The 24,092-nt window shown below is 43.6% G+C and overlaps 1 protein-coding gene and 1 long non-coding RNA gene across 11 annotated transcripts in view; one reads left to right on the top strand and one right to left on the bottom strand.

The window, feature by feature from the left end:
• The first annotated feature begins 535 nt into the window (after positions 1-535).
• On the top strand, positions 536-2,165 carry LOC110194876 (uncharacterized). Its single transcript, XR_013484180.1, has 2 exons — positions 536-1,114; positions 1,848-2,165. It is a non-coding gene; the product is annotated as an uncharacterized LOC110194876 (long non-coding RNA).
• Positions 2,166-19,668: 17,503 nt separating this feature from the next.
• The window catches only part of PUM2 (pumilio RNA binding family member 2), an 88,521-nt gene continuing 84,097 nt past the window's right edge, over positions 19,669-24,092 (bottom strand). For all 10 annotated transcript variants that reach the window (XM_078149218.1, XM_078149219.1, XM_078149217.1 and 7 more), the window contains 2 exons: positions 23,001-23,193; positions 19,669-22,364 (listed from right to left, as the gene is read on the bottom strand). In XM_078149218.1, coding sequence (XP_078005344.1) covers positions 22,233-22,364; positions 23,001-23,193 — 325 coding nt within the window. In that variant the 3' untranslated portion in view covers positions 19,669-22,232. The remainder of the gene's footprint in view (positions 22,365-23,000; positions 23,194-24,092) is intronic.

The raw sequence follows: 24,092 nt of genomic DNA, 5'->3' as shown, positions 1-24,092 counted from the left end.
CTTAAGAGTGTGTTTCTTTCCTACCATTTTGGCCTATGAGCCCATTGGTGCAAAGCATCGCTGTAGCAAGAACAAATTGGGCCAGTTTGAAGTCATCTGGAACCCTTTAAGCGCCGTTGAATGAGTCTCAGATTCTCCCATTCCCTAATTCAGAGAAGAATGTCTTCCTTCCTAAAGAAATTACTCACAAGGTCAAAGAAGGAAAAGTCATGACAGAAGATGAAGTGAAAGAAGAAATAAATCAAGAAGTGGGTCCCCACACTGGGACTGAAGATGTTTTTACATCCTAGGAACTGAGGCTGAAAAGTCTGGCAACAAAAAAAGGAAAAGCAGTCTTCCTACTCTGGAGTTAAAATGTGCCAATGAGAGGAAATACATTGGATTACCAAAAAGGTCTTGAATGCAAACAATCCCTCTATCCCAGTGCAGTGGACAAGCCATAGCATATTTATAATAACTCAGGTGAAATCAAGATGATTCAGTCCTTGGAGGTGCAGCTTTTTTGAGTTCTGCTCTGTCTTCCTTGTTTTGGTATCTGAATCTAACTGCAGGGGCAAGTGACATTAACCACAGTAGTAAACCTGGGAAATGACTTCCAGGGGCCCGCCCACCTTCCAATGGGCCAATCAGCTGTCGAGGATGACAAACTCTCAAATTCATGGCTTTTATAATAGCTTGGAGGAGGAGACTTAAGAAATTATATGGTCTGCTGCATCAGAAAAAAATCATTTTCACTTTCTATTCACTGAAGTAAACATAAGATTTCTTCTTAGAGAGTGAAGTCAAACATTGTCGTCCACCTGCTCAGTGGCCCACTAAATGTAAATCGGGCCATGAAGGTTTTCTGAGTGTTTCATGAGTAAGTGGCTTTACCTGAAATGCCTTCACAGGCTACAATGTACAATCTGACTTCTTTTCTTGCCCACTGAGAAACAAAGGGCTGGATATTTTGTCTCAGTCACTTCTTGCTGAAGAGTCAACTCTTCTTGACCCCGTTTGGGGTTTTCTTGGCAAAGACACTGGAGTGGTTCACCATTTCCTTCTCCAATTCATTTTACAGATGAAGAAATTGAGGCCAGCAAGGTGAAGTGACTTACCCAGGGTCACACAGCTGGTAAGTGTCTAAGGCCTTATTTGAACTGATGAGTCTTCCTGATTCCAGACCCAGCACCCAGTATATACTTGCTTTGTGATTTCAATATTTTATTTTTAAGAAAAATATTTTACTGGTATTTTGTATGGAAATAATATTGCAGAAGATTAACATTGAGTTGAATTTTTCTGAAACTCTCATTTGAGGTCATGATTATTTTGAGATGTTTATTGCCCAGTTTTATGTGCTGCGATACTGAGGGTTTGGAGCTGTCCTTCTTATATTTCATTCAGGGATTTTCAAGCAGATCAAATAAGTGACACTCTTTGGGAGGGAATCTTAGGCTATTGAGTTGGGAATTTGATCTGCTACAAATGCCTGTTTGAAATACAACATTTGACTGCTGGGGAAAAGTACAAAAATCTCTTTAAAAACAAAACCAGAAACAAAGCCCTCTAATGGGAGAGCAAGCACAAAAGAGAATGACGGACAGGGAGGGATACCTTGGTCTGGGAAGCCCCAAGGCCAGTCGGTGGGACTGCAGGCGAGCAGATTGATTCCATCCAGGAACAACAGCATGATTGATTTGGGAGTTTATGGCACCTGAGCTGGGGTAGGGGTGGAGTTGGGAGGAAGGATATTCCTGTGCAAGAGAGAAGAGGAGAAAGTGGTTGGTAAGAGGATGGCCAGAGAGCAGGGAGTGAAAGTATGGTGGCTGAGGCTTTTCTGAAATCCTGGTTTGGTTGCCCCACAGGAAGTCATTTCCATGATAATATCTCAAAGAGGACCGTTTCCAGGAGGGCACTGCACCTTAGCAGGTGAAGAAGGCAGAAGCCACGACCTGGCTACCCGGAAGATGTGAATTTGTGAACTGTTCAGACAAGACAAATCCAAGGTGAACCTGAGCTATCTCTTTAACAGTCCTGAAGAGGGAACTTCACTTCCTGGAAAAATGTGACCAGTGAGGGGCTATTGTTTCGTGTTTAAGCATTTGCTCGTGCTCCTTTGTGTGTTGCTTCATTTTAGGCATTTCTTTTCTTGTGGAGGAAATAAATAGCTGTCTTCTATCTGATATTTACTTTCTACAGTGAGTGCCTTTTTCTAGAAGGTTAATCTCTTTTTGGGAGAGACTCTAAACATAAGTCATATCTAAGTTTTATTTAAGAAAATTTTGGGGGGCAGTTAGGTGGCGCGGTGGATAGAGCACCAGCCCTGAAGTCAGGAGCACCTGAGTTCAAATCCGACCTCAGACCAAACACTTGACACTTACTAGCTGTGTGACCCTGGGCAAGTCACTTAACTCCAATTGCCAAAAACAAAAATAAATTTCTTTGGAAGGCCAGGGTGGGGACATAATGAACTAGAGAGTGGGAGGAAAACTTAATTCTCTCTCTTTGGGGTCAGGCCACCCCCAGATGAATCCAGGCTTGGCTTGAGCTGAAAACCAGATCTCCCACCCCACCTCCATATATATAACAAAATAAATGCCATGTGGAGGTGAGCAAGCAGTGCATTCCAGGCGAGTGGCACAGGCTGAGCAAAGATTCAGAGATGGGAGATGGGCTATCACATATGGCACAGTGGAAAGAATGCTGTCACAAGTCAGAAGACCTGGTTTCATATTCCACCTCTGATGGAAGTCACTGGGCCTCAGTTTCCTCATCTGTAAAACTGCATCACTGTCTTCCTGGGTGCCTCCTCTGCTGGAGCCATTCCAAACTGGGCCAAACCCAGAGCTCCATTCAGCCTGCGCCATTTCCGAGAAAACCTGTCTGCCTGAGGGCATCTGACTGCTGTCATCCAGCATGATGATGTACAAGAATCTGACTCAGCCCCTGGGAGCACGGTGACTAACAGCCGTGGAGGGGGAGGAGGGGCTTGCCCAGTGGTGGCCACCCTCCCATGCAGCCTCCGCAGAGCTGCCCAATTCACTGCCCTTGGCACAGAGCTGACTGCTGAAAGGGACCGAGGATACAAAGAAGCAAGACACACACACACACACACACACACACCCACACCCTCACACACACACACACACACACACACACACACACACACACCCCTCACACACACACACACACACACACACACCCCTCCACAGAGGTTACATTTCAACTGGGAAGACAGCATAGATACTAATGGATATATACACAATAGATTCAAACTATCCTGTAGCGGATGAAGAAAGGGAGGGGGAGGAGGGAGAGGATAGGGAGGAAGAAGAGTATGGAGAGGAGAAGGGGAGGGGGAGGAGGAGAGAAGGAGAAGGAACTGGCCACTGGGGAAACCAGAAGAGGACCAATCTCCCAGGCAGCACTTGAACTGCATCTTAATGAAAACCAGGGAGTCCAGTGCCTGCTCCTTTATGTATCTGTTGTGTTTTCAGCATTTCTTTTCTGAGGGAAGAAATAAATAGCTGCCTGTTTTAAATTAAACACCTTGTACAGTGAGTACCTTTTTCTAGAAGGCGCCCTATTAATCTCTTTTTGGGGGGGAGACCCTAGACATGAGTCATACATAAACTTTGTTGAAGAGATTTTCCTTGCAGGGTGGGGCCTGAGGAAGGGTGTTCCAGGCATGAGGGTCAGTCAGAGCAAAAGTATGGAGGTGAGAGATGGAGGGTCTGGTGTGGGAAACAGCAGATATCTACATAGGGTTATCATGTGGAGAGAACTAATGTATAAGGCAGCTGGGTCCAGGGTGTGAAGAGCTTTCCATGCTGAACAAAGGGGCTTATATTTGATTTCAAAAGTAACTGAGAACCAGTGTTTATTGGGTGCCAGTGAGGAGACATGGCTACTTCTGTGTTTTGGAAGAATCACTTTGGAGGTTACATGGAGAAGGGATTGGAGGGGTGAGAGATTTCAGGCAGGGAGGCCCATTAGAAGACTATTGAAATAGTATAGACAAGAGATGATGGGGGCTTGAAGAAAGGTGATGGTTGTGGAAGTGGAGAGAAGGGGGCACAGTGAAAAGACTGTGGAGGTGTAAACAGCAAGATTTTGTAACTGATTACAGGGAGGGAGGGAGGGAGAGAGAGAGAGAGATGATGATGATGATGATGATGATGAAGGAAGGAGAGAGAGGGAAGGAAGGAAGAAAGGAGAGATGGAGGGAAATGAGGAGAAAGAGAGAGAGAGAGAGAGAGAGAGAGAGAGAGAGAGAGAGAGAGAGAGAGAGAGAGAGAGAGAGAGAAAGGAAAGAAGGGAGAGGGTTGAGAGTGACAATGAGGTTACAAAGCCAGGTGGCTGAAAGGATGTTGGTGCCTTCAATCATAAGAGGGCTCAGAAGAAGAATGGTTTGGGGAAAAGATAAGATCTATTGAAATGGCTACTGGACATTTAGTTTCAAATGGCCAATAAAGAGTAATATGGTTCCCATCCTTTTTACCATGTAAACTACCTCCTGAATCAATTGGTTCCAATTTGAGATCACCGTAATTATGGTAAAACCTGTTTCCTTTCTTCAAGCTTAAAGTGACCTCATTGTCCCTTCCTCCCATGGCTCCTGGTTCTACTTGACACTTACTAGCTGTGTGACCCTGGGCAAGTCACTTAACCCCATTGCCTAGCCAAAAATAAATAAATAAAATAATAAGAAGGGTGACTCCCCTTAGTAGAGAAAGAGTGTCTCCAATCCTCCAAAACTTCATGCTGGAAAGGACCTTGGAGACAGTGTAACTCAGTTCCTTTGTTTGACAGATGAGAAACTTCCACGAGGACCATCATCTTTTCTGTAGGCTAGACTTTCCCAACCCTCATGTACCTGGGTCTGGTGTAGGAGCAGATCCTATCAGCTTGCTTGTCTGGTGCTATTTCCCCCTTGGAGAAGCTGGGATGCCTGCTTCCAAGAGAGGCACAATGGTGTATCTGTTAGAGAAGTGCCCTGGAGAGACTAGAGGAAGCACGGAGATGTTCAGTTCCAGGTGGATAATCACATGGGGAATGGGAGCCTTTCTGGTTGGCTGTTGAAGCACTCACAATCTCATTATTTGGTGACTCTATTGACAGAAGCTGGGCAAAGAAGGCTATGGGGCTCTCTCCCTTCTGAGGAGATGTGCGTATACACACACACACACACACATACACACACACAACTTCTGCATTTGCTCTCTTCCCTTCTAGGTGGAAGGGGTGTAATCTACAATCTGGTGAGTCTGAAAAAGTCCATAAGGCTCTTTGGCATCCAGAGTCTGGGGACCGGTGTCAGGGCAGTAACAATTCCCCAACAATCCAGTGACCTTTGGGGGTGACCTTCAGGATCTCACCCCAGTGCTAGCAGAGACCAGGACCCGTCTCCAAGTCACGCTGCTTGCGCACAAAACTTGTGGGACCAAGGCCAGAAACCAAGTTAAGTAGCACTGACTCCCCCTAGAGGCTGTTTAGAGAAGTAGGGGAGCATACACCTCTGCGTTCCCCTGCAAAATGTTTCTACATTTGTTCTTGCTCTGTCCTCAAAGTAAATATTCCTTTGTAAAAGCTAAGAAAGTGAAGTAGATCAGTGGAACTGGAGGCAAAGTACCTGACCCCTAACCATAAGGGGAAACTGCTGGTGGAGGCTTGAGCTGATGTCACTGGAGAACCCCAACCCCAGAACCCAGAGGGGCAGACATAAGAGCTTGGCTCTGTCTGGGATAGTGAGCCAGAGTGTGATGGCACCAGCTGACAACCATCGCGGTTGTCCTTTTTTGGACACGTCCATCTTATCGATGTCCTTCTGACACTGGGATGCCCAGAACTGAGCACCAGTGAGCTGCAGACGTAATCTGAATAGTGCGAAGGTTCTTAACCTGGGGCCATGACGTTGTTTGATAACTGTACTTCAGTATAATTGGTTTTCTTAGCAATCCTGTGTATTTTACTTTAAGCATTTAAAAGCATGGTTTTGAGAATGGGCTCATAGGCTTCAGCAGACTGACTACTCAAGTGCTCCATAGCACTGAGAGGAAAAGGAACTCAGGGGTGAAGATAGAGGGAATAGCACCTTCTTCTTCCTGAGAGCGAGGCTTCTTGTAGTGCAAACCAAGACCTCTTCTTATGGTACAAAAATACTCCATTATGGTCGAGTCATTCAGCCTGTCCCCAGTTGACGGATACCTCATTATATTCCAAATTTTTTTCTCTTTTAATTCTCCCTTCAGAATCAAGATGTTTGTTTTGCGTGACCTATTCCATTCCTAGGTATTCTCCTGCTTCTGAATCTCTCCCTGACTTCCAGTCCTCACCTGTTTGCCCATGTTGTGCTGCTACATCAAACTCTGTGTGTGTGTGTGTGTGTGTGTGTGTGTGTGCGCGAGCGCATGTGCATTCATGTTCAAGTCTTCTTTATCCACATGTCTACTGGACATCAAATTTGAGATGTCGGAAAGGCAACTGGAGATGCAAAACTGAAGGTCAGCAAAGTGTTTGGGGCAGAAAAGGTGGATTTGAGTCATCAACTTAGATAATAGTGATAATAGTTTAGACACAAAAGGGAAGAAAGATAGGGGTTGATAGCAGGGATGGGCAGATCAAATCAGGATGGTAGAGATCTGGACATATTTGTAGGGAAGCAGCCAGCAGATAGGGAGAGATTGAAGATACATAAGAGAGTGAAGATGACAGAGGGGGTGACTGGAGGAGACGGTTGGATGGAATGAGATCTCTTGTGCATCCAGAAGGCTTAGCCTTGACAAGGAATAGGAGAACTTTATCATGTGAGACAGGTGTGAAGGAAGTGGAAGAAGGCACCTGAATGATAGGAGATGAGGAAGAGGGGAGAAGAGGCAACCCACAGCTAATGGCCTAAATTTTTTCAGGAAGTAATCCATGAATTTTTCTATTTTCATTTTACCCACTGGTTCTAACAGGTCTAGGCATTTTTATATTATGATTTCTTGAAATATCATACCTGGATTTTTTTGTTTGGTAATGGTTTATTAGGGAGTCTCATTAATCTTGAGTTATCATCCTTTTATGTGTTGTCCAGGTCAGTTTTTAAAGAAAAATATCACATATATCTTATTTCATTCTACTTTTTAGTCTTTTGATTTTTGTTCTAATATTTCTTTCTTCCTCATGAAGCTATTTATTTCTATTTGGTCTTTTCTAGTTTTCAGGGACAGCATTTCTTAAGTAAGACTGGCCATTTTCTCTTCTGATTTCTTCTTTCCAATTCTTTTCTTTAGAGCTTTTATCTTTTACTTTATTTCTTCTAGGTACTCATGTAATCTGCGTAGAAAATCCAGAGAGAGGTACAGAAGTGCAGAGGAGGCAAGGAGGCGGGGGGTGGGGGGGAAGAGAGAGAGAGAAGAGGAGAGAGAGAAGAGAGAGAGAGAGAGAGAGAGAGAGAGAGAGAGAGAGAGAGAGAGAGAGAGAGGGAAAGAGAGATTTTCTGAAGTCTCTAGGGAGGGAAATTGGAAATCAGAGCAGTGTTTTGGCATAGACTCTTCTGCATGTCTGTGCCTTTCCATAGTCTGTTCTTTTTCTCTTTGGTTTCCTTCTCCTCCTCCCTTTTTCTTCTTTGCTACTGACTCTTTCCCCCAAACAACAACAACAAAATTGAATTAGGGTTAGCAAAACAGGTCTACACCTTGGCCATTTTAGTGATGACAGGTACGATTCATCATCAGTGTTCTAGAACTGTGTTTGCTCATTTGTGAGTTCTTTCAAAGTCTTTTTTCCAGTTCTTTGCTAAACAAAAGTGCTCTTATAAATATTTTTGTACTTGCAGTCCTTTCCCTCTTCCTTTGATCTCTATGGATCTGTTTGCTTGTGGTATTATGGGGCCTTTTTCAGTATAGTTCCAAATTGGAGTGAGTCATGACTTGGCCAATTCATCCTTTCCCTTCCAGAAGTCCCCCTGACAACAATGGTCATTTTCATTTTTTATGAGTGATTTAAGTATATTTTTATGTGGTTGTTGATTGCTTATATTTCTTCTTTGGAGGATTGCTTATTTGTTCCTTTTAACCATTTATCTCTATTAAGAAAGGCTCATTCATGTTCTGACATATTTAAATCAATTCCTTGTATTTATGTTGGCTATCAGATCTTTGTCAGAGTAGTCTGTTACAAATATTTGTTCCCAGTTAACTATTTTCCTTCTAGTTTTAACTGCTTTGATTTTGTTTTTGCAAAAACTTTTCGGTTTTTTGCATTTAAAATTTTCTGTTTTATCTTTTCTGATCCTCTCTTGTTCTCTGGTCAGGAATTTTTTCTTTAGCCATAGTTGTGAAAGATATTTTCTTTCTTGCTCCTCTAATTTGTTTACGATATGACCACTTACATGCATAACCTGAATCCGTTTAGAGTTCATTGTGGTATGTAGTAGGAGATATTGATCTAAAAACAGGTATTCTTTTTTAAAATATATTTTTATTTTTCCCCAATTACATGTTAAAACAAATTTTTAAACATTAAAAAACAGGTATTCTTTTTAAAATATATTTTATTTCCCCCAAATTATGTGTTAAAACAAAATTTTAATCATTAAAAAAAAGTTTTGAATTCCAAATTCCTCCCTCCCTGATATGGTTAGCAATTGGAGTATAACAGGTTATATGTATGCAATCATGTAAAACATTTCTATATTAGTCATTTTGTATGAGAAGATTCAAATAAAAAAAAGAATAAAAAAAAGAAAGAAAGAGAAAGAAAGAGAAAGAAAATGAAAAATAGCCTGCCTCAGTCTGTATTAAATCACTATCAGTTCTTTTTCTGGAGGCAGATAGCATGCTTCTTCGTTAGTCCTTTGAGATTGTCTTGGATCATTGTATTGCTGAGAATAGCTAAGTCATTCACAATTCTCCATTGAACAGTATTGCTGTTACTGTGTACAATATTCTCCTGGTTCTGCTTGCTTCACTTTGCATCAGTTCATGTAAATCCAGGTTTTTCCAAAATTGTCCTGCTTGTCATTTTTTATATCACAAATCACAATAATATTCCATCACAATCATATACCACAGCTTGTTTAGCTATTCCCCAATTGATGGACATCCCTTTGATTTCCAATTCTTAGCCACCACCAAAAGAGCTGCTATAAATATTTTTGTATAAATAGGTCTTCCCCAACCTCTTTTTTTTTCCTCTGTCTGTGAGACACAGACTTAGGTATTGCTAGTTCAGAGGGTATGCACAGTTTTACAGCCTTTTGGACATAGTTCCAAACTGCTCTCCAGAATGGTTGGATCAATTCACAACTCCACCAACAGTGAATTAATGTCCCAGTTTCCCCATATCCCCTCCAACATTTATAATTTTCTTTTTTTTTTATCACATTAAGCAATCTGATAGATGTGAGTTGCTACCTCAGAGTTGTTTTAATTTACATTTCTCTAATCAATACTGATTTAGAGCATTTTTTCATATGACTACAGATGATTTTGATTAATTCTTCTGAAAACTGCCTGCTCATATTCTTTGACCCTTTGTCAATTAGGTAATGACTTGTATTTTTATAAATTTGACTCAGTTCCCTATATATGCGAGGCCTTTAGCAGAGACACTTGTTGCAAAACATTTCCCCCAGTTCTCTGCTTTCCTTTTAATTTTGGTTTTGTTTATGTAAAAACTTTTAAAATTTATCTAATTAAAATTATCTGTTTTATATTTTGTAATGCTCTCTATATCTTGTTTGGTCCTAAATTCTTCCCTTAGCCATAAATCTGACAAATAAACTACTCTATGTTTTACTAATTTGCTTATGGCATTACCCTTTTTATGTAAATCATGTAACCATTTTTTACCATATCTTGGCATACAGTGTGAGGTGCTGAAAATCAGGTGTTCTTAACTTGGAGTTTATGTACCTGTTTAGAAAATATTTTGGCAGCTGGTATTTCAGTATAGTTGTTTCCTTCGTAATCCTATGTATTTTATCTTATGCATTTCAAAATATTATTCTGAGGAAACCATAGGCTTCATGAGACTGCCCAAAGGACCCATGACACACAAAAAAAATGAAGCACCTTTGGTCTGGGCAGCTAGGTGGCACCACAGTGCAAAGAGTGCAGGGCCTGGGGTCAGGAAGATTCATCTTTGTGAGTTCAAATCTAGCCTTAGATATTTATTAGCTGTGGGACCCTGGGCAAGTCACTTAACCCTGTCTGCCTCAGTTTCCTTATCTGTAAAATGAGGTGGAGAAGGAAACTCCAATACCTTTGCTAAGAAAACCCCAAATGAGGTCACGAAGAGTTGGACATGACAAAACAACATAATAACCTTTGGTCTAAACCCAATTTCTCCCCAGCTGCTCTCCAACTTTCCCAGCAGTTTTTGTCAGATAGTGAATTCTTCACCCAGTACTGGAGGTCTTTGGGTCTGTTGAACACTAGGCTCCTTTATTTGTTTGCTTTTGAATCTTGCTACCATTTTGAACAATGCCAAATGATGATTATTGCTCTGTCCTATAATCTGTGACTTGTCACTGCCAGGCCCCCTTCGTGCTCCCTTTTCTCATTATATCTTTTAAGATTCTTTGCTTCTCCAAATACATTTTGCTATTTTTTATAAAGTAGACCTGTGGGCATTTGGTTTGGCCAGAGTCTATTAAATTCATTTGGGTAGTATCATTATTTTTATTACATTATTATGACATTACATCAGTCCATTTTGTATCTGCTGCCCTGCCTGGTCCTCCTCATCCCCTCTAAACTCACCATCACGGCTGCTAAATCAAGCCTTGACTGACAGCACCTCCCTGAACCTCCTCTCCCCACCAATTGGAGGGCTGCAGGGTGGGGTGCCAAGCTCCTCCCAACACCTTCCTTCGTAGAGGGCAAGAACTGGACCATTGGGCTCCCTCCACTCTGAATCTGCTCTTCTGTTTGTTTTTTTCTTTTTCCAGTTCCAGGGAACAAGATGCCCCCAAACCAGGTATGCCCCAGTGACCTCCATTTAATGACTCTTTTTGTGTATTGTCTCTACCCCCACCCCCATTAGATTGTAAGCCTCTTAAAGGTAAGGACTATCTTTCTTCTTATTCATCGAACCCCTGGCACTTAGCACAGTGCCAGGCATAGAGTAGGCTCTCAGTAAATGTTTATTGGATGAGATTGGATTTTGGCATGGCCCAACAATGAGCAATTATCTCTGATTAGTTAGGCCTGTCTTCATTTCTGTCAAGGGTATATCATAATTTTATTTATAGAATTTCTGTGTATGTCTTGGTAGGGAGATTCCCAAATATTTTATACATTCTATAGTTATTTTGTATAGAATTTCTCATTCCACTTCTCTTTGCTGTGTTTTGTTAGCAGTATATACAAAAGCTGGTGATTTGTCTGGTATTATTTCATGTCTTACTACCTGGCTGAAGTTTCTGTTTCAGTTGATTTTTAGCTGAATCTTTAGAGTTCTGTAAGAAAACTTTTCCATCCTCTGCAAAAAGAAATGGTTTTTACTACTTCTTACCCATGGTTATTCCTTCCATTTATTTTCTTGTCTTGTGGCTTTAGCTACAACTTCTACGACTATATGAAAAAGGCTGTGATAATAAATAATCTTGCTTGACTCCAGATAGGAGAGGTCTCTAGGATTTCTCAATTATTATTTTGCTTTTTGGTGAGGCAATCAGGATTAAGTGACTTACCCAGGGTCACACAAATAGTAAGTGTCAAATGCCTGAGGCTGGATTTGAACTCAGGTCCTCCTGACTCCAAGGCTGGAGCTCTTTCCACTGTGCCACCTAGCTGCCCCTGATTTCTCAATTATAGATGAAGCATAGGCTTTGAAGCTACTCTCCCAATCCCCACTTGTACTACTAGAAGCCCGAGTCCCCAGAAGATGTCTGGCTCCTCCCACTCCTGGCTCAAAGAGTCTCTGAGAGGCTGGGGCTATTTCTCTTTTTTTGTTCTTTTTCAAAAAAAATTTTTTAAATTTATTTATTTTCAGTTTTCAACATTCACTTCCACAAGATTTTGGGGGCTGTCTTTCTAATGCTATGACCACAAGCCTCCTCTGGTGTGCCTTCCCCACTGATAATCAATTGACATCAATTAGCCACCCAGACTTAACTCACTTTTAGAAATGGATATTTACTAACACGGTATAATAGAAAGAGTTAGTACAAAACACGCTCCAAGCTGGGGGGCACATTTGCTCTTTAGCGCCTACAGAGTCCAATGGCAAAGTGGGCTGCAGCTTAGAGAACATATCTGGTCAGTCGTAAACATTTAATAAGTACCTACTATGTGCCTGACATTGTGCTACGCATTGGAGATACAAAAGGGAGGCAAAGGAGAGTCCCTGCCCTCCAGGAGCTTGTAATCTAATGGGAAAGGCAAGAAGAAAACAAATTGTACACAGGATCAATTGGAAATGATTAAGAGAGGGAAGGCACTGGAACTAGGAGGGGTTGGGAAAGGCTTCCTGTAGAGGGTGGGATTTTAGCTGGGACCTGAGCAGAGCCAGGGGAGTCAGAAAGCAAGGATGTGGAAAGAGAGCATTCCAGGGGGATGTTAGGATTAGGGTTGACCACGTGGTCAAAGGGATAACTCACAATCCTGGAAGACCTTTTGCTAAAGACTCTTGAATCCCCTTTGGAATAGTGTTGCTTGCAGCTGGGTTCCTAGAAGTGGCTTGACGATTCCTTTTCTTGGTGTGTCTGGTTTGTCTCAAGCTCCTGGTTAGTCAAAGCCATCAGCCATTCTAAGGACATTCCTAGGATACTAAGGAAAAGTCCAAATACTATGAACCTCGGCAGTGCACAAAATGGTCCTCTGGTCAAGGGGAAGAGGCGACGGAGGACCCACTCTTTCTCTCCTCCCAAAGTGAATCCCTCCTCAAGGATCTGGCCAGAAGGTGTCAGAACATTGAATGTTGAATTCCTAACGGTTTCTTGTTCTTTAGAAGACCTGCAGGGTATGAGAGGGAGTATGTTAGTATGATGCCTTTCATTGACTGAATAAAGATCCTTTCTCTCAGAGAAGGTAGCAAGGCTAAAGTTACTAGAATTAGAGTTAGTCATTTTAAGTGTGGTGGGGATATTGATTGACTCAATCAACCTCCATTTTATAAATATAATACTAACTTGTGCCTTTAGATATACTATTTATTATATTAAAGAAAGATTTATTTATTCTTGTGATCTTAATGTGTGTGTTTTAACATAAAGGGGTGTTACATATTTTAGAAGATTTTTCTGAATCTATTAATGAAACCATGTAATTATTATTTCTGTTACTAATATGGTCTAATATATATAAAGTTTGGCTAATGATGAATGAAACCTGGATCACTGGTGTAAATCTGATCTAATCATAGAGTTTAATCTCCTTTTATATGTTTTTATAATCTCTTTGCTAAAATTTTTCAAATTTTTTCATGATATTCATTAGAGATATTGGTCTATAGTTTTCTTTCTAGCATTTCTCTCTCCTATTTAGGTGTCAGAACCATATTAATCTCATAGAACAAGTTTAGTAAGATCTTTATTTCCCATTTTTGCAAATAATTTATGTAATATTAGAATTAATTTTTCTTTAAATGTTTGATAGAATTCACTTATAAATCTATCTGGTCCTAGTCTTATTTTCTTTGGGAGTTCCTTATGGCTTTTTCACTTTATTTTTACAAGATTAGGTCATCCATATTGTCTATTTTTTTTTATTCTGTTAATCTGGATCATTTACATTTCTGTAAATAGTAATCCATTTCATTTAGATGGTCTATTTTCTTGGGGCAGCTAGGTGGCACAGTGCATAGAGCACCAGCTCTAGAGTCAGGAGGACCTGAGTTTAAATCTGGCCTCAGACACATAACACTTACTAGCTGTGTGACCCTGGGTAAGTCACTTAACCCCATTGCCTTGCAAAAAAGAAAAAGATGATCTATTTTGTTGGTATATAATTGGGTACAATAATTTCTAGAGTTCTTCTCTTTATTTCTTATGATTTCTCATGTTTCTGATATTTATAATTTGCTTTGCTTTTTAATGAATGATTTGTTAATTTTAAAAATCAGTTTCTGGTTTTATTAATTCAAAAATTATTAGTTTTATTTTTTATATTTAGTATGTCTGCTTTATGTTAATTGGGAATTTATGATTTGTTGTTTTTTAGGATTTTTTTTAATAGCATGCCCAATTTAATGATCTATCCTTTATCTCTTTTGTTGATGAAAGTGCTTAGCAATATAAATTTGTCTGCTAAGGATTGATTTATTTGCCTTCCAAAAGTTTGATGTGTTGTTTTGTTATTGTCATTTTCTTTTGCAAAAATTTCTATTGCTTATATATTTATTAACCCATCCATTCTTTAGCATTAAATTTTTTTCATCTCCATTTAAGTTTGAATATTATTTATTTATTATAATTATATTGCATTGTGGTCAGTTAATGTTATGTTTAACATATCTACTTTTCTGCATTTGTTTATGAGGATTTTATGTCCTAACACATGATTTAAAAAAAATACTATACATTCCTGAACGATATGTATATTCCTTTCTATTCCCATTCCATAATCACCAGAGACCTTTCATATTTTTGTTGTTGTTGTTTTTCAGTCATTCAGTTTTGGCTAACTCTCTTGTGACCCCCATGGACCATACCGTTCATAAGGTTTTCTTGACAAAGATACTGTAATGGTTTGCAATTTCCTTCTCTGGTGTTTATTTTTTGGTTAGATTTATCTAGTTCTGACAGGGGAAAGTTGAGGTCCCCCACCAGTATAGTTTTACTGTTTATTTCCTCCTGTAACTAATTTAACTTTTCCTTTAGGAATATGGACACTGTACAGATTTGGTGCATGTTTAGTATTGATATTAATTCATTGTCTATGATAGCTTTTATTTATTTTTTTGGCAAAGCAATTGTGGTTAAGTGACTTTGCCCAAGGTCACACAGCTAGTTAGTATCATAAGTCTGAGGTCGGATTTGAACTCAGTTCCTCTTGACTCCAGGGCCAGTGCTCTATCCACTGTGCCACCTAGCTACCCCTCCATGATAACTTTTAGCAAAATACAGTTTTCCTGCTTCTCTCTTTTTCATTAGGTCTATTTCTGGTCTTGCTTTGTCTGAGATCATGATTACCACCCATGCTTTTAAAAAAATTTTACTTCAGCTGAAGTAGGTTCTGCTCCAGCCCCCTTACCTTTACTCTGTGTGTCTATCTGTGCTTCAAATATATTTCTTGTAAATAACATAGCATAGGATTCAGGTTTTTAATCCACTCTGCTACCCACTTCTGTTTTATGGGTAAGTTCATCCCATTCACATTCAGTTATGATTACTGTGTATTTCCCTCCATCCTATTTTTTCCCCCACTTATCTTACTCTCTCTCTTCTTTTACCCTGTTCCTCCTCAGAAGTCTTTTGCTTCTGACCACTGCCTCCATTCGTCTATATCCTTTCTATCAGCCCCCCCCTTTTACCCCACTCCCCTACTTTCCTGTAGAACAAGATAGATTTATATAATATTTAGTTTTGAAGGATACGTTATTCTTATTCGTAAGTCCCTCTGTCTGCCTTTTGGAACATTGTATTCCAATATTCTCTTTCCTTATAAGTAACTGCACCATAGTCTTATGTGAACACGCCTGGTTCTTTGGTCCTTGAATCCTTTCTTTCTGTTTGCAGTATTTCGCTTTCACGTGGAAACTCTGGAATGGCCAGAGTATTTCTGTGTATTTTCAGTTTGTAGCATCTTTCAGGTGATGGGAGATTATTTTCACTTTTCCCTCTGGTTCTAATTGATTGGGGCAGTTGCCTATTATGATCTCTTAAAACACAGTATCTAAGTTTCATGTGGGATCATGACTTCTCAGCAGTGCAATGATGCTTAGAATGTCTCTCCAACTCTAACCTTAACCTATTTTCTAGGTTGGTTATATATGTTCTTTTTAAAAAGCACATTACACTTTATTCTATTTTTTTAATCTTTTGATTTTGTTCTAATCTTTCTTGTCTCCTGGAGTCATTGAGCTGATTGTTCAGTTGTTTTTTCAGACTCTCTTTTCTTTTTCTTTTTTTTTTTTCTTTGGTGAGGCAGTTGGGGTTAAGTGACTTGCCCAAGGTCACACAGCTAGTAAGTATCAAGTGTCTGAGGCTGGATTTGAACTTAGGTCCTCCTGACTCCAGGGCCGATGCTCTATCCACTGCGCCACCTCACTGCCCCTGGAGACTCTATCACCTGGGCAAGGCTTTCTGCTTTGTGCCTAAGCTACTCATTTTTCCTCTTGCTTCACTTCTTCAGTTCTTGCAGACCTTGTTGCTGTATCTTCTCCCCTTCAGTTCTGTTTATGCTTATTGTATAGAATCACTCTTCAGTTACCTTCTTAACCCATAGGGTTTCTTTGTTGAGTTCTCTGTTCCCATTCTCCCTGGTGTGATACTCTTTCAGCCTCAGCATTAGACCTTTTTGCTATGGGTTGGTCTGGCTTCCCTTTCCTAGCCTCCACTGGGTTCTGGGTGTCTTAAAGGAGCTTAATTGTTACTCTTTGCTATTTTTCACTTTTTTGTGCATTTTTGGAGGCTGGGTGTCCTCCACCAGGCTGGAATCGCAGTGGCCTGGAAGGCCTAGTCCCGTTCTTGACTGGCCCAGAAGCCTTGCCCTGCTCCATTTCTGCCCTGGGCGGATTTGCCCTTCCTCAGGGAGTCTGACAGACCCCTTGAGGGCTTACCTGCTCTGGCCATACTGTAGCTCAGAATCTCCAAGCTCAAGCAATCCACACCCTGGGCCTCTCCAGTAGCAGGGTATCCCCTTGATGTTGGCTGCCTCCTGGGGAAATGCGGGTGGCCCTGGCTGCTGGTCAGCTGCACTCAATGCTCCGCCACAATATTCTTTGAAATATCAGCTGCCACCCGGCTTCCTCCTCGGAGCATCTACTTTCTCCTCTCTCCTCTCAGCTCCAGGCACAGTGACCCCTTTCCATCCTGCCTCCTCTTAGTCACATTCTTCCTTCTCCAACTTCTGTCAGATTCCACCCCCCACCCAGGCCTCAATCCTGCTTTGGCTTTTGTATTCTTTAGTAACACTTTACTCCCACCCTAACAGCCTGGAGTGTGAAGCACCTTAATCTTTGCAAAGGGCATTACCCGTTGGCCCTCTGTCCTTGGAGCAGAGACCAGGGGCACCTGCATTTGGAAGGAAAGCTTGCAAACTGGCCTATGGGCAGAGAAGGAAGCCCCGGGGTGGGTTCGGATGTGGGGCAGGTCAGGCAGGAGCTGCCCACTCCCACCAGTTTCTCACTTCCGACTGTAGTTACACATGGCTGCCAGACTAATCTTTATTAAATACTTATCTCCCTCAGAGACCTCTGATGGCTCTCCATTCCCGCAGTCCCCTCCCAAACCCCACGGTCCCTGTGGCCGCTCCCCAGGATGTCCTTGCCCCCCAACACCACTGTGCCACTTGCTCCCACTCCCCCCCACACTTAGCTCACAGCCCACACTTCTAGGCTCCCCTGCCCCTCCTCTTTACATTGCACCCCTTCATTGCACCTTGTCTCTCCCATTAGAGCATACATCCGCTCACATTTTTATCTTTCTTTGTACCTCCAGTGCCGAGCACAATTCTGGGAATACAGGGTACTTAACAAACATTTGGACTGACCATAGGTGGCCTCTCACCAGTGTCCTCCCAACTGGCTAACTGCCCCCCTCCTCCACATCAGCTACTGCAGAGCTCACACTTTCATGATCGGCGGGAACCAACCTCTCCAGTGGAAAGAAGGAAACGAGCATTTAATAAGCACCTCATGTGTGCCGGGCACTACACCAAGGGCTGTGCGACTACCAAGCAGGGCAGGTGCCACTATCCGCCCCATTTCACAGTCGCCTCTAGGTGGCCCTCGGGCCACCATTTGTGGCTGACAGCAGCCTGAGAAACCACACGGGTCAAGTCCTCCTCATTCTGCTGGGATTAGACCCTGGGAGCCCAAGGCAGCCTGAGGGCACCCACCGCAAGGTTTGAAAACAGGTCTCACCGCACTCCTGCTGCGAGGCCGAGGCCGCTTCCCAACTTGTCCCCCACAGCAGAGGGCCTTGAGCCACAGCCTCCCTGCATGGGGCAAGCTCCTGGCCCGCGCACCAGGGGAGCCTTTAGATGGGCCCCCTCCTCCACGCCAGGCTCAGTGACAGAGCCCTCCTCATATTGGAGATCCTGGCCCACACCCCCAAAGCAAGCTCCCTGTGGGCAGGTTGTGACCGCAATCCTCTTCCCTCAACAGACAGGCTTGATCGGTCAGAGGAGGTTAAGGGTGACTTCACTGGGGCTGCACCCTGCAGGGGACAGGGCTGTGGGAAGCTGCCAGGGTACTGGAGGCTCCTTATTGCTGACTCACAGTAATCCCATCTTTCCTCCCGTTTTCGGGGCCCCCACTCTGTTTGCCCAATTCCTTGTTTCAGACACCTGTTAGCTGACATTCAGCAGCTCCGTGGGGAATGGAGTGGCTTTTGCTCAGTCAGAATCCCATCCCGAAGCCGGCTGCCCTCCAGGGTGAGACGGTCTGTTTGGGGACTTGGGGAATCGATCTCACTTCAGAGCTGTCATCTGCTGCTGCTTAGGTCTTCCAGCAATCTCGAACGGGAGGCTCAACACACTGGATGAAGCCAACACCACGACCCCTCCACCGATCTTTTTTTGGGGGGTGGGGGGGAGTTAGGCAATGGGGTGAAGTGACTTGCCCAGGGTCACACAGCTGGTAAGTGTTATGTGTCTGCGGCTGTATTTGAACTCAGATCCTCCTGAATCCAGGGCCAGTGCTCTATCCACCGTGCCACCTAGCTGCCCCCCATCCACTGACTTAAAAAACAACAAAACTGCCACCCAACACCCTTTCAACCACTACTTTATGACAAAAGCTGTCTACTCAGGGTCTCCCCAGAGTATGGCAGCCCAGGCTCAAAGCTGACCTTTCTGAAGTGGAGGGTGTTCCTGCAGGAAAGCTCAGAGGAGTGCTGGACATGGGCCATCGGAGTCCAACTCCTTTATTAATTACACAAAGGGACCAACACACCAAGGGGCAATCTGCCCTGGTGCCATGTTCTGCCCATGACAGGGGGTAATCACAGAAGGGCCTGCCGGGGAGCATCTGCAGACAGGCGGCCCGTCTGTGTGTAGAAGAGGCAAAAGAAGCTGGCCAAGGATCAGGGAACTGGCCCCGGGCTGGATGCCAAGGAGCACAAGGACACAAATGACCAGGTTCACAAGGCGTGATGGGCCCACAGGAACGAGACTGGATCAGTGAGGACTTAGGCAAGAGGCCTTGCTCAGGTACACAGGTAGGTGGTGAGTAAATCATGACAAGCCTTTAACAGCAAGACAGAGGGAAGCTCTGCTTCATCGAGAAAGGAACGACAGGTAGGGGAAAGCTGGGGGAGGGTGCTAGGGAGATCTAGGGCAGTCATGGCACCCCACCTCAAAGTACACACATCTCTTGAAATATTCTAAGGGGGCAGCTCTCCTATTCCATCTTTGGCTAAGATGAGAACAAACTAGGAAGGATGAATGGTCCCCAAAGGCAGGGAAATCTTTGTGGGACATGAGAGCTCTGGACTCGGGAGGCTCCAGAGGAACTCGGCCCTCCCTCTCTTCACCTCCCCCCCCACCCCCGGCTGCCCAAGTCGGGCACCTCACAGATGAAGTATCTCCCTAGAGAAAAACACAAGACCAGGTTTATTTCATACAATGTTATTCACACGTTTTCATTTTCTAGTTTATACAGAATATACAAATAAGTGAATAAAACATTATTTCATACGAACCAAAAAGAGCCAGGACTTATCAGACTAAACAAGCTGGTCCACCAACAGTGCCTATCAAAAGGAGACGCTCATGTGCAAAAGCTGAACGTTCACCCCGGCAAGCTTCCCTAAGCGCATCCCAGATGAACGCAGCGGTGTAGGAGAGGGGCAGACGGGGAAGCCGCGTCATGAGGGGACAAGGTCACACGAGTGACTGACAGGTTCTTGCCCAATGGCCTCCAAGGGGTGGGGGGATGAAACGTCAGCATGGCCTGGAGGGGCTCTGCCCTTGGGGAAGGTGCAAGGGCCTGTGCAGTAGCATCCCACAGAAGGGCTCCAGATCGGGTCCCAAGCCCCACGAGCAGACCAGCACTCCTCCCCAGGACTGGCAAGGAGGGGGGATGGCATGGGTGGAAATGACTGATGCACTCTGCATGGTCACAAACCATGGCCATAGTGATCTAGCTACGCTTACCAAAGACTCCCTAAGCCAGGAGAGAGAGGGATGCCAGTGAAAAATCGGCTCAATTCTCTCTTCTTCACCAAGCAATGTTCTTCTTTCACTAATACAATGCTTAACTTTGAACAGGAAAAACATATTCCTGGCACCCCTAAATTCCTGCTGTCAGTCCAGATTCGTGATACAAACAATTAAAAAGAGACAATTCTCTACATGCAGGACTGCCCCAGAGAGGCTTCCTTCTCTTTTGAAGGGCCCAGAAAAGAACGCCCTTCAACATGATCCAATGACTGAGATGGCACAAAACCGCCATGGGCCAACAGAAAGGTTTTATACAAAATACTGACTTCAACAAAATACAAAGCACTTTCTTTATCTTTCAGAAACTGAATATACAAAGCAAGCTTTTTTTCCAAAATATTTCCATAGGCAAAGGATTAAAAACGACTTTAATTATACACATATGGTCACAATTTTGCCTTAAAAAGCTCCTTGGGAAATGTACATAAGGCCTCTTGTAAATGTACATCATGTTCGTGTTACTGTTACAATGTCCAATGTCCAGAGAAAACAAGGGTATTTTACACATCTGCTCTTACTTGGGAGGCTATTCAAAAATACAGGACTCTTCTGTACAAAGAAAATAAAAATCACACCATATTGAGGAAGATGGAAAAAGCCTTGGCTTCCGCGGTGAGTCGCCTTCTCAGTCCAGAACTTTCTTACTATGCACAATACCCTGACTTGTCAATCCAATTCTCAAAATGTCTGTAGTAACAGAATCAAGAGCTATGTTATGAAACAAAATGACATTTCTCACAATAGATAAAAAGAAACCTGGTTCAGACTTCTGAAACCATATAAAGATAAAATTTTTTAAAAATGACTCTTGATTTGGAGAAATAAATTTACATTATACAACACTATATGTTAGGGCAAAAGGTCTGGGGATCTGAATATACACTAAAATGCAATTTTCTCCCCGCCTCCCCCCCCCCGGGTAAAACAAATTACATTTACAGCATGAAGGTTTACAAATGTACATCTGTACAGCCAATAAAAGCTTCACTACCAAATTAGCAAAGTTTGTAATGAACATTGAACCAAGATCTGCCGTCAAACTGTAAACTTACACCTAAGAACTACACGCATACAATGCATATATTTATAGGAAGCAAAAAAAGCTCTCTGAATATGTCCTCATGCGTCAGTGTCGCCTCCAGCCAGGCCCTCTCGGTCCCCTGACTGACCAAGCTCCTTGCTAGCCCCCCCCACCAGTACGGCCCACCTGAGGAGGGAATGCGGGAAGTCTTGGATGGATGAACAGTCATGATTTTAGTCTGCTACCTCTTACAACCACTACACAGATAAGCAGACGCAGGGCGTCTTCTATACATTGCTAGAGAAATCAAGGGCAGTGTCTAAATAAAACCAGCTTCACAGCAGAAGAGGGAAGCCTTTCTCTTCTCAGATCATCTGTTCTTGTCCTCATTTAGTTACCCGGGTAACAGGTTGTGAATTACCAAAATACAACTTAACTTCCTTGGTTAAACATTAATAATATTTATGCAGGTAATCGTCAATCTGGTATAAAAGACTTCACAGAAGGGGGAAAAATAAGGACTCTTATTCTATATACATTTCTATAAACCTGTTGTGCTATGGGGTAGGAGACCTACCAGATTGCAAGCCAGTTTATTAAAAGAATACTGTACTTTTTCCTTTTAAAAACTATTTTTTGTGACTTTACAAGGTAAAAATTTACAAAATATGTGACAGCTATTTTTGATACAATTACATCATATACAGGCATTCTGTGCTTTGCCAGCAATCCAATCTGGTAGGTCTTTAATCAGGGTTGGAGATAGTCTATCATTCACCCCCCCAAAATATACACAAGAACTTTAAAAAATGTACAAATGAATGAATCAAGTCAATAAATAGGTCTGCTTAACAAAAAACGGCCACCTTCGGAGCCGAGTTGTGTTTTGCTAATTCACCAGAGGAGTGCGCCTACAGCACCCCATTCGGGGGGCCGCCGACGGGCCCCAGCTCCGGGCTGTTCCTCAGGTAGTACTTTTCCAGCTTGACCAGGATGTGCTTCCCATACGTATACTTGCGCAGAGTGGTGACATGGGGCCGGATCTGTGGGGGAGAAAGCAACACCCTTCAGAGAGCCGCGACCCCGGGGATGACGGACTCACAGCCAAGGTGCTGTGCTCTGAGGCTGGGAGAATCTGGCGGTGGGCCGTGGCCCTCTGCCCCTCTGGACCACTTCAAGAGCAGAGGCTTGCCGAGCGCATGGCCCTCGGGGCTTCCTGAAGCTCCACCTCCAGTGACTCATGAAACCTTTGTCTCTCCGAGCCTAGGCTCTTCCTACACAAACAAGCCTAAACCCAGAGCTGGATGGGCCTGGGCAGGACACCGAGTCCAACACCCACCTTCTCCAGATGAGGAAAGGAGGCACGGAGACACGAGCTCACTTGCTCAGGGTAACATACCTAGTCAGTGCCTGGGGCAGGATCTGAACGTTCCCAGTCCTCAGGCCTGAGGCGTGGTGGTTCTGCCCTCTCCCCGTGCCCCTGTCTGACCACTCTCTCCTCTGCCAGCTCTCCAAGGCAGTGTCACTTGGAGGTCCGAGTGAGAAGAGACATAAGACACTCACGCAAACCCTGCCTCCCCCTCCGCTGGCCACTCTTCATCCCTCCTCTCTCGGGAGGGCCCCTTTCTTGACTGGCTGCATCCTCTCCCCCCCCCCACCTCAGTGTACCCCAGGCCTACCTTGTGCATGAGGACCTTGCGCTGGGCAGGCTCCGCCATGTCGATCATCTTCTGGACGACATAGTTGGCATACTGGTCCTTCATCATGGTGTATAAGGCACTGTGAGGACCGTCATTCTGGCAGCAGACCTCGTCAATCAGCAGGGCTCGCTCAGCACGAGACGCATGGGACACACACTTCTCTACCACGTTGCTGGCCAAGAGAAGACAACAGGCAGGGGTTACTGCCCGCTGGGCTGATCACAGCACATCTTGCTTCCTTCCTTGGCCCTCCAAGCCAAGACTTCCTTTAACAGATACTCAGCACCATATTGGCCACCTTCCAGCCAATACCCACAGCTGTCCAGGACAGCCAGGAGCAAGTTCCCTGTCCCTGGATGTCCTTAATCACAGGCGAAGCCCTGTCCAACTCTGATTCTTAAATCAAGGTTTAAAAAAGGGGGGGGGGGGACGCGCTTCTGAAAATTACAGCAGAAACCAACAAACAGACAATGGAAAAGACACCATGTGCTACACAGTGCGCTCATCCCGGAAAAAGAACACGGCTGGGGAGGGCGCCTGGACTGCTTTGGACGACTTAGAATCCCAGGGACGTACACTCACAGAGGGAACACAGGTTTCCATCTCTTTATCCACTGGGATTAAGCTGTTTTCTGAAATGATGATGCTTATTTCAAAGGGACAATAATCTGCTTTTGTAAACAAATAGTCAAGAATCTCTCTACTCCACAGAGCCTGGGATATATTGACTCCCCCTCCAGAAGCCTGGGATTGCAGAATGGAGAATTTCAAACCTGCTCAGGTGAAGCTCCAGGGCATCAGTGGTGGGGCTTTCTATCCCCACAACTGACATGCACAAAACTTGGGCTTTCTGTCTAGTGCTGTGCAGATTTGTGCCCCCTAGCTGTGTCAATGAGTGTAAATGGCATTTCTGTATTACAAAAGCTGTCAAAAGGCAGCTGCCTGGACTCTCAGGATGAGAGGAAGGGCCTGGGAATGGGGCAGCTTTGTTCTAGGCCTCTGGCCCCAAAGCGTAGAAACTGCCTTAGACTGGCAATGCCGAAGCTTCTCAGTCTCAGGACTCCACCTCTG

The sequence above is a fragment of the Phascolarctos cinereus genome, unplaced genomic scaffold (genome assembly GCF_003287225.1).
Source record: "Phascolarctos cinereus isolate Bilbo 61053 unplaced genomic scaffold, phaCin_HiC Scaffold_2;HRSCAF=192, whole genome shotgun sequence".
NCBI classification, from domain to species: Eukaryota; Metazoa; Chordata; class Mammalia; order Diprotodontia; family Phascolarctidae; genus Phascolarctos; species Phascolarctos cinereus.
This window is presented reverse-complemented; position numbering and strand designations above follow the sequence as displayed.